The following is a 10349-nucleotide window of genomic DNA, read 5'->3' as shown; positions in this document are numbered from 1 at the left end:
ATGATTCACTCCCCAAGTGACCACAATGGCCACAACTTCCTCCAGCTCTCCCAAGTGGGTGCAGGGTCCCAAGGCCTTGAGCCGTCCTCGACTGCTTTTCCCAGACCGCAGGCAGGGAACTGGATGGGAAGTGGGACTGCCGGGATTAGAACTGGTGCCCATACCATGGCGCGTTCAAGGAGAGGACTCCCTGCGCCGGGCCCCTCCCTTTCTAACCACGGTTTGTATCCTGAACTCAATGACGCTGGGTAATAATGTATTGATTTTAAGATACTTAGTATTTATGGTGGGAACAGTTTCCACATACCATTTCCTTTTTTAATTCAATTACATTTTCAACAGTGAGTCTTTCAAGACAACAGTAACTCTCCAGGTGGTGCAGATTGAGAAACTAAGTTGGGGATGGAATGACCAGCTGGAATCACTTGGAGTTGAAATGTGTCACCTGTAGCTAATGCCTCCGTGTGACTTCCACGCTCCGTGCGTTTGCTTCAAACTCTCATTCCTCTCCGCTGGGGTCGGGGGAGGGCTAGGAATTAACAAAAATTAAAATCTATTCATTTTCATTTGCTTTGACAGGCAGCCCGCTCCCCGGACGCCCATTAGCGGTGAGCTGCAACCAGACGTGAGCGGCCACACGCGCTCAGAGACCCCGAAAGGGGCTACGGCTGTCACAGACTCCAACTGTCACATTTGTTCCGAGTTTCCTCATTTGGAGAGGCTCCCACAGGGTGTCCTACCCAAGGACTAGAACTGCACGAATAATAAAGTTGACCTCACGCTGATGTTAAGGCTTTAGCTGTAGCCCAAACGGGGATTTGGTCACCTCACAGAAAAGGAAGGAACAGGGACCCACACTCGATTCACGTGCAAAACCAGAGGGAAACGTAGGAATGACTGTCCGGCTCCCCGCCTAGAGGCGCTCTCCTCAGGACGGCCGACCCGTAAGGGCACAGCACGCACAACTTCGACATTTTCCCGCGAGATCGCCCAGCTCCCACACTGCCTGGCCGCTCCCACGCAGACCGCCGAGACCACGCCCTCCGGAGGCCCCGCCCATGCAGCCCGGGCCGCCCTCCGCAGGCCCCTCCCACGCAGCCCGCCGAGACCACGCCCCGGGAGGCCCCGCCTCTCCGCAGGCCCTGCCTTCCCGGTCTCCGGTCGTCCCCGCGGCTTCCCGCGTGCATTGAAGATGGCGGCTGCTGCAGGAAGGTTGCTTCGGGCCTCGGTGAGTGCTACTGACCCGGGACAGACGGACTTTCGGTGCGAGGACTCCGGGAACCGTTTCCCAGGAGAGATCGCGTTGCCCTGATCCTGCAGGGCCGTCACTGCCCTTGGAAGGTCGGATCGGGTAACGGATCCGCAGGCCTCCCCACCGGGAAGGCACCTTGCGCCTGCGCTGGGCCGCCTGTCCACTGTTCCCCGCTCAGCCCGGAGTGGCCGGTCCGTCCAGCCCCGTCGGCATGTAAGCATGCGGGCGGGCGGTCTCGCCTTGCTGAGCCTCCTTGACGCTTCTGCCCTGGGGGTGTGGACGGGAGCCCAGCTCACCTGCAGCATGGACAGGCGCCGGTGACAGAGGTGACCCGCTGTGCTGGCCTGAGCCCGCGGCCTCTCGCTACCGTTCTCCCCACGTCGTGCAGGGCATTGGAGTCGAGCTGACAGCCCACCTGGGGCCCTGTCCAAACCCTCTGGGAGGTTGCACCTTGCCCCGGTGTTTGCTCGGTGTGGAACTAGGGGGGCCGAGTCCTTGCTGGGAAGCTTGGCACGGTAGGCAATGGGGCTGGGAAAGGGTAGCACCCCCACGGCCTGACCAAGGAACCCTGCGTGCTGAACCCAGAGTCTGAAAGGAGAGGGAAACAGTGCGGAAAGCTGGGTCCCCGCCCATAGAGAGTGTGTGTGGCAGGGGTGGAGTGAGGTTGGCATTTGGTTCAGGGACATGGACAGCTAGCCACCCCTGGCACCATGCCCCGTCAGCAGACCCAGTCTGCAGTCACCACTCTTGCAAAACTTACCAACTGGCCACCTGTCTCCTCGCAGCTCGCCCGGCAGGTGGGTGCCCTTGCTCGGGGCCTTTCTGCCTTCTCAGCCCCCAGACCTGTTACAGCTGCAAGATCCTGTCGGGACAGCCTCTCGTGGTGTGGCTCCGCTCAGGCAAAACTCGCCTTCAGCACCAGTAAGTGTGTTGCCTTGGCTGGTCTCAGGTGAAGGCAGCCATGCTCATCCTCTGTGGGGCAGGACAGCTGTTCTGATCCCTGCCTCACCCCAAACGCAGCTGGGCACGCCCCAGGTGGGATAGGTGATTGCCTTGGGCAGCCAGGGAATCGCCAGGATCAGCTGCCTGCTTTGAGTGGCAGGGTGGAGACCCTTGTGGGCTTGCTGTGTGTGGAGGGGTGTAAGTGAAGGGGCTGCCAGTGGAAGATGCTGGAATCCTGTGGGAGCCCAGTGAGGTCTAGCTGTGACCTAGGATGTTAGCTTTGCAAAGGCCAGGTGCAGATGCCTGTGGTATTGAAACATGCCTCCTCTTAATATGTCTCATGTGTTATGAATTCTATGAGGACAGCAAGGAACAGACACAGAGCATTCAGGAGGAAACAGTTAGTCGCACAATTTGCTGCTCTTAGAACTTTCAAATGTTTCTCACAGGGTGGAGCATCCCCCACCCAAAAATCTGAAATTCTTTGTGAGACCTTGACTCCACAAGGGGAAGATCCCACTCCATGAACTTGATGGCTCTTGCACCAGAATTGCTACAATTGTTACTCAGGGCCAGGTGTCTAGTGCAGCGGGCCAAACCACAGCTTGCAGTGCCCACATTCCATGTTAAAGCCAGGTTTGAGTCCTGGCTCTGCTCCCCAGCTTTCTGTCCCTCTGCACCCTGGGAGGCAGCAGGGGATGGCGGCTCCAGTGCTTGGGTGCCTGCCAACCAGGTGTGAGACCTGCATTGAGGTCCTGGCTCTGCTGGAGCTCAACCCTGTCCTGGCTGTTTTTTAGGCACCTGGGGAATGAACCGGCTGGTAGAAGCTCTTTCTCCTCTCTGCCCTTTAGAAAAATGAAAAAATTTGAAAAAAAAAAAAACTTGCATAAGATCACTTCAGCCTAGTGTAAGATGCATATTAAAGTAAATGGGTTCTGTGTCTGGACTGGTCCCACACCCTGCATGCTGGACCCGCCCCCCCGCCACCTGTACTGCTCCTGGCCGTGCACCACACTTGTGTCCCTTCCTTGCTGTTCTCTGTCCCATCCCTCCCCTCTGTAGTGCTCGCTGAGATAACTGAAATCACCTTGCCTCCATCATGGCGGCTCCTGCATCTCCCCCTTCCCCGTACTAATCTTCCTGGATACAGCCTTCTCCTCTCCTATCTCCTCCGTCAGATCCCACGGCACCTCATTATCTCGGCAGCCCACAGTGACGGCCCTCACTGCCCAGCCTTCACCCTGCCTCTGCCGCTCACTCCCCCCCTCCCGTTCCCTCTGCACCCTTCCTCTCCGCTTCTCCCCGGGGCTGGGGTGGGAGGACAATGGAAGGCACATGCCTGCTTTCCTACCTCAACTGGACAAAATCTGAAGCTGCTTAAGATTTTTAAAGTATTTGTTTGAGAGGTTGACAGAGAGAAATAGAGAGCTCCAGCTTATCCTCCGGATAGCTGCAGCAGCTGGGCCTGAGAAGGGCCAAGCCAGGAGCCAGGAACTCGGTGCAGTTCATTCATGTGAGTGGCTGGACCTGTTACTTAAGCGGGGTGGGGGGGTTCAGGTCGGGGAAGGGGGCAGGCACAGGTGTGGAATCCAGGCTTTCCCGTGTTGGATACAGTGTAAAACAAGAGTATCCTTTTTCCTGTTTTTTTTTTTTTAATGTAGTGATTTATTATTATTATTATTGGAAAGTTAGATATACAGAGAGGAGGAGAGAGAGAGGAAGATCTTCAGTCTTTTGGTTCATTGCCCAAGTAACTGCAGTGGCTGGAGCTGCGCTGATCCGAAGCCAGGAGTTTGGAGCCTCTTCTGGATCTCCCACTGGGTGCAGGGTCCCAAGGCTTTGGGCCATCCTCAACTGCTTTTCCCAGGCCACAAACAGGGAGCTGGATGGGAAGCGGCGCTGCCAGGATTAGCACCAATGCCCATATGGGATCCCGGCACATGCAAGATGAGGACTTTAGCCACTAGGCTATGGTGCCGGGCCCAAGAGTATCCTTTTAAGAAAAAAAAATAATTTGACTTATTCATTTATCTGAAAGAGTTATGGAGAAGAAGGGAGAGAAAAATTCTCCATCTGCTGGTCCACTCCCCAGATGGCTATGGCTAGAGCTGGGCCATTCGGAAGGCAGGAGTCAGAAGCTTCTTCCAGGTTTCCCATGGGGATAGCAGGGACTTCGTCAATTGGGTCATCTCCTGCTTTCGCTAATTGGATCTGAAGTGGAGCAGCTGGAACACAAACCAGAGCCCATATGGGATGCCAACATCGTGTGGTGGCTCCCCCCATGACACCACAGCGCAAGCTGCCACAGGAGCATCTTAGCAGCTAGACCATACATATCTAGCCTCATGTCTTCTTTAAGTCCATCCCTATTATCTTTGTCTCCCTATTTAAAAAAATGTTTTCATTTATTTGAAAGGCAGAGTTGGAGATTTTGCTTCCACTGCTTTACTCTGCAGATGGCCCCAGCCTGTGGCAGTAAGCCGCCTGCATCTGCGTGCTGATCTCCCGTGGGGGCAGCAGAACTCTGCTTGGACCCTCACTGCTGCTTTCCAAGGATGTGCATTAGTGAGAAAGTGGATTGGAAGTGAAGCTGACAGCCTGGCACAATAGCCTAGTGACTAAATCCTTACCTTGCAAGTGCCAGGATCCCATATGGGCACCAGTTTGTGTCCTGGCTGCTCTACTTCCCATCCAGTTCTCTGTTTGGGGCCTGAGAAAACAGTCAAGGATGACCCAAAGCCTTGGGACTCTGGACCTGGATGAGAGATCAGGAAGAAGCTCCTGGCTCCTGGCTTCGATGCATTCAGCTCCGACTATGGTTGCCATTTGGGGAGTGAACCAGCAGATGGAAGATCTGTCTATCTGTCTCACCTTCTCTTCCATAAAAATCTGATCTGCCTTACCAACAAAGATAGGTGAAGCCGAGTCTCCCAGCAGCCCCTGTGAGCTGGACTTGGGTGTCCCAGGGCTGTCTTGGCCGCTGCGCCACACGCCCCACCCTGTGCTGTCTTTGGGTCGATCCTGCTGGTAGACATTTGGTCATGAGGCAAGGCTAAATGCAGCTGTGCAGGTGCTCGGTGCAGCAGCTGGTGACATGCACACACGGCTCTCTGCTTTCCAGGCTCCTCGTGCCATGTTCCCGCAGTCACCCAGCATGCGCCCTATTTCAAGGGTACGGCCGTCGTCAATGGCGAGTTCAAAGACCTAAGCCTCGATGACTTCAAGGGGAAATACTTGGTGCTTTTCTTCTACCCGCTGGATTTGTAAGTGTCCTTTCACCTCCCTTGTCCAGCAGCTCCCAGTTTCCCCTTCATCCCCCCAGCATCCCCTGTCTCCCCGTGACGATTCTGTCTGCTGCTAGTGAGCCCATGGGTCACTGCTTGGCTGATCTCCAAGTGAGGAACAGGTTGGGGGCTTTCCTTGAGTTGCTGAAGTTTGATTATGCTTTGGAGCGATGGTTCGTTGAGCTGGTCTGAAGAAATTTTCCCTGCTCTGCTGAAAAAAAATCATGGAAGAAAGGCTAGGGGCTGGCATGGCGCAGTGGGTTAAGCTGCTACTGCGATGCCCTCGACAGGTGTCAGGGTCCAGGCTGCTCTGCTGCTCATCTAGCTTCCTGTTCATGTGCCTGGGAAGGCAGCAGGAGGTGGCCCAAGTACTGGGATTCTTGCCACTCACATGGGAGATCTAGATGGAATTTCCTGGCTTGCTCCTGGCCCAGACTTGGTTATTGGCAGCCCCTGAAGGAATGAACAGTGAGGAAGGATGAAGAGGCTGTGTGTGGAGGGCCGAGATGGAAGTCTCTCTCTTTCTCTCTCCCTCTCTTTTTCACCCTTTCCTCCCTCCTTTCTCCTTCCTCCTCTTCCTCTCTCCATCTCTTTGTCTTTCCTTCTGTCTCTGTCTTGAAAATAAAAAAAAATCTTTAAAATCAAAGATAATAAAATGAAAATTTTCACAAAGCTGCTGTATTTTATGTTTTTATTTGGAAGGTAGAAAACAGAAGTGATCTCCTTTGTCTCGGTTCACTCCATGCCTGTGATGTCCTGAGTTGGGTGTTGGGAGCAGGGTGCCAGTCTGCCAGGAGGGTGGCAAGGACTAGGCAACTTGAGCCATCACCAGCTGCCTCTGCTCTGTGCTGAGAGGCTGGCGTTGGGAGCAGAGCCCGTGAGAGCCAGGCTGGGACAGGGATGCAGGCATCTCCACGGGGCATCTCAACTGCTCTGCCACCTCTTCCCAAGCTACTTGATTGAAATCTCATTCGTTTTGTTCTTAGTTTTTGATGCAATTCCTTTAAAGATGACAGAAGGTGGTTTTTTTGCAACAGTACCTAGAATGCAGCAAGGCGGGGGTAGCCATTTTGCCAGTCCCACTTCTAAGCGGAAGGTGCTGGTTTTAGAGGACTTACTATTCACTTTTTCTGTGTTCTGAGCTCTTCTGAGAATTATTCTCTCTTCTTTGCAGCACCTTTGTGTGTCCTACAGAAATCGTGGCTTTTAGTGACAAAGCCAATGAGTTTCATGATGTGAACTGTGAAGTTGTCGCTGTCTCCGTGGATTCCCACTTTAGCCATCTTGCCTGGATCAACACACCACGCAAGGTATGGCATGCTCACGGGCCTTTGCACTTGGGATTGGAAAACCAGCAAGGAGCCCGTGGAAAGCCTGGGTAGTTACTGATGGCCGAGAGATAGATCTCTTCCATCTGCTGTCTCATTCTCTGAAATAACTGCCAAGGCTGGAGCCAGGAGCCAGGGGGCTCCATCTGGGCCTCCCATGTGTATGGCAGGAATTCAAGCACTTGGGCCAGCATGTGCTAGAGCATGAGCCAGAAGCACAGGTGGGACTTGGTTTTAGGCACTCTGGTCTGGGGTGTGGGCATCCCAAGCAGGTGCTTAGCCCCTGTGCCCCACTGCCTGCCCCAAATATGCACATTACGAAAAAGCTAGACATGGATTTTAGAATAAACTTACTTTTCCTGTCATTTTCCATCAGCTTCTTGAAGTAGCTTGTGTATATTCCGCCAGCTACACTTGGCCTTCCAGATGGACGACAGGGTCAGGTACACTGGGGCTTCCTAGTGGACAACAGGGCCAGGCTCAGCAGGTCTGTCACACAGACGGGAGTGTTCTCCCTGCTTCCCCTGGGTTCACTACAGATCCCTGGTGAATCACAGTGATTCCATTTTTGTGATTGAGAAGTTAGCTTCAGCAAAGAGTTCACTGGAAGAATTAGGTAGAGGGCCTGGTGTTGTGACATAGCAAGTTAGTGCTCCATCTGCAGGACTGGTGTCTCGAATGGACACTGGTTCAAGTCCTGCTGCTGCACTTCCAATCTAGCTCCCTGTCAATGGTCCAGGTAAGCAGTAGAGGATGGTCCAAGGCCTTGGGTCCTTGTACCCACGTGGGAGACCTGGAAGAAGCTCCTGGTTTCTGACTTTGGACTGGCCCAATTCTGGCCATTGCAACCATTTAGGTAGTGAACTAGCAGATGGAAGATCTCCTTGCCTCCATCTCTCTAATTCTCTCAAGTAAAATAGATAGGTTAAAAAAAAAAAAGCGGAGGAAGAATTGGAGAAAGGTCTTTGCATTAGCTGATTTCAGTCCCTCTCTAGCCATGACCCGAGAAAAGCTGCTCAACCTTGGAGGGTGTCAGGTGCCTCACCTGTAAGGTGGCAGCAGTCACTGGGCTCCTCCAGAGTTGAATAGAGCTGCTAGCAGTGCGGGGTCCATAGTCCTCACCCAGTTCCCCCGCTCACTGCCCTGCTGGTGGGTCGTATGCACTGGGACACTGGGACACTGGGACGAGCACTTCTGCAGTGTTGTTTGTGTTTGTCAGAACGGCGGTTTGGGCCACATGAACATCGCACTCCTGTCAGACTTAACCAAACAGATCTCCCGAGACTACGGTGTGCTGTTGGAGGGCTCCGGGGTGGCGCTGAGGTGAGGCTCCCCCTCTGAGCATCCACTCTGGTGACACGTGCAAACCTTGCCAGAGCATTCAGACATCCAGCAAGTCACTCGTGGGGGCCTCTGCATGGCCACCGAGGGATGCCTGCCTGCCTGAAGTGGCCCCATCCCAGCTCTGCCCCTGTCCTGCAGCTGCACTGGCTGCAGGCCCAGATCCCCAGAGCCATTAAGTCCCAAAGCCTAGCCCTGGTGCCACTCAGAATGTTCGTTCGGGCTTCCCTACATCTTGAAGCCAGATTGTTAAGACCTGTGGGTCAACCCACCTGCATGTATCATGCACTCGGATGAACCCTAGGTGGGACAAACCATGGCACGCACTGCACTGCTCAGCAGTGGGCTGCACAGATTTTCCCATGGGCTTTTCCCTCTTCTTCCCAAGGATGCATGCACTTTCTCAGGGTCTGCAGGCCACAGAGATGCCATCCCCGTCCGTTCTCCCTCGCTTGAGGTCGCCTGCCAGGCTTTGCCGCAGCGACTCAGAGAGGCAGAGCAGCCCTCACTCCTGTAGTTCTGTAAACTTGAGCATACTCTATACCCCCCGAGGACACCTGCTGCTGGACTGCCTCACTCTTCAGTGAGAGGCAATGGGGCTGCTTCCTGCACGGCTATAGGGGTCCCTTGTTAAACCTCCGGTGGGACTTGATGCACCGTCCCTGGTTCCAGTCGTGTCTAGGTTCTAACGGGATCACTTCCGCTGCAGAGGCCTCTTCATTATCGACCCCAATGGGGTCATCAAGCACCTGAGCATCAACGACCTGCCCGTGGGCCGCAGTGTGGAAGAGACCCTTCGCCTGGTGAAGGCATTCCAGTACGTGGAGACCCACGGCGAGGTGTGCCCGGCCAACTGGACACCGAATTCTCCCACGGTAAGATTCAGGTGCTGTCTGCCTGGGGTAGGACAGTAGGGGGCCAATCCTGGCAAGAGTGTAGGCCAGGGGCTAAGAGGTGGGACAGTGGGGGGGATGGGGAGGGTGAATGACCAGGGCCAGGCAGGCCGTTAAGAAACAGGCCCATCTTCTGTTTTACAGTTTTGTAGGTATAGGGCTTCCCCTTTCCCCCTTCTCCACCCGGCCCCTTCTCCTCTTCCCATGGTCCCCTGCGGTTTGCAGTAACATAGTCCTTCAGCTGTAGTGGTGACTCCAGCATTCTATTCTTTACATGTGTCATGACACTGTAGGTATAAACAACAGTAAACAGTCTAGAACTTTGTCGTCAAGGTATACTTAGCAGTTTTCTCGGGGCCTCCTTTTATTCGGGAGTAGGAATGCATCCTGGAGTTCCTCTTGGATTCCTGGTACTCCAGTCTGCATTACAACAAGAAACAGGCCCCCATCTGACAAACTGTAGACAAACTGTAGACATCAGAGTTTGGGAGTGTTCAACTTAACTTTTGGGGCTAGCACCACGAAGTCCCTGTTGCCCACCCAGTTAGATATTTTTTATATTTTCAGATCAAGCCAAATCCAACTGCTTCCAAGGAGTACTTTGAGAAGGTCCATCAGTAGCTCATCCCATGTGTACCTGCACCTTGTCACACCGGAAGATAATCGCAACCCACCCACGCCTGGTACCCACTTTTATCATTGTGAAGGTGGGGGGCTGTAGAAGGCGAAAAGACAGCTCTGCTTAGCTTGATAAACAGTCCATCTAAATGTTCTGCTTCTGTAACACTGGCTCGGTAGTTAGTGGTTAGCTGCAGACACAAGGAGCCTTTAGTGGAACACTGGGAGGGCTGGCCTGTTCCCGCAGACCCCCTCATTCGCCCTCCCACTCCTTAGCTCATGGCTCCCGCTCGGGGGGCACGCTCTGTGCTAGCCTGGCCCAGTGCCTCCTCCACACCAGACGACAGCACTGGGAGCTTCTGATCAAGGGTCCTGGAAGTTTCTCCCTGAATTTTGTTGTAGTAAGCTGATTTTTTTTTTTTTAAGATCTCAAAGATTCTAGTTTTAACTTGTTAGAATCAGCAGTTGTGTTTAACTCCTGCAGTGATGTGGAAACAAATACGAATTGTGTCATTCAAAACCGTGGCAGCAGAGTGTGGTGACTGACCCTGCCCAGCCCCCAGCCCTGAGCCTGCAGCTCGCCCCACAGTCCACTGAGCACCTCCTAGCCGTGACTGACTGCCCGGCCCTAGCCTGCAGCTCTCCCTGCAGTCCCACTGAGTACCCGCCCCTGCCCCCGACCCTGAGCCTA

At 54.1% G+C, this 10349-nt stretch overlaps 1 protein-coding gene across 1 annotated transcript; it reads left to right on the top strand.

The window, feature by feature from the left end:
• The first annotated feature begins 1108 nt into the window (after positions 1 to 1108).
• PRDX3 (peroxiredoxin 3) lies at positions 1109 to 9944 on the top strand. Its single transcript, XM_004579778.4, has 7 exons — positions 1109 to 1228; positions 2038 to 2173; positions 5316 to 5457; positions 6653 to 6788; positions 8026 to 8129; positions 8857 to 9022; positions 9608 to 9944. Exons 1-7 carry the CDS (start codon positions 1193 to 1195, stop codon positions 9659 to 9661), a joined length of 774 nt encoding a protein of 257 aa, XP_004579835.2. The 5' UTR covers positions 1109 to 1192; the 3' UTR covers positions 9662 to 9944.
• The last annotated feature ends 405 nt before the right edge of the window (positions 9945 to 10349 follow it).

Source organism: Ochotona princeps, chromosome 13 (genome assembly GCF_030435755.1).
Source record: "Ochotona princeps isolate mOchPri1 chromosome 13, mOchPri1.hap1, whole genome shotgun sequence".
Taxonomy (NCBI): domain Eukaryota; kingdom Metazoa; phylum Chordata; class Mammalia; order Lagomorpha; family Ochotonidae; genus Ochotona; species Ochotona princeps.
The sequence above is the reverse complement of the archived record's forward strand: the minus strand, read 5'-3'. Positions and strand labels throughout refer to the sequence as shown.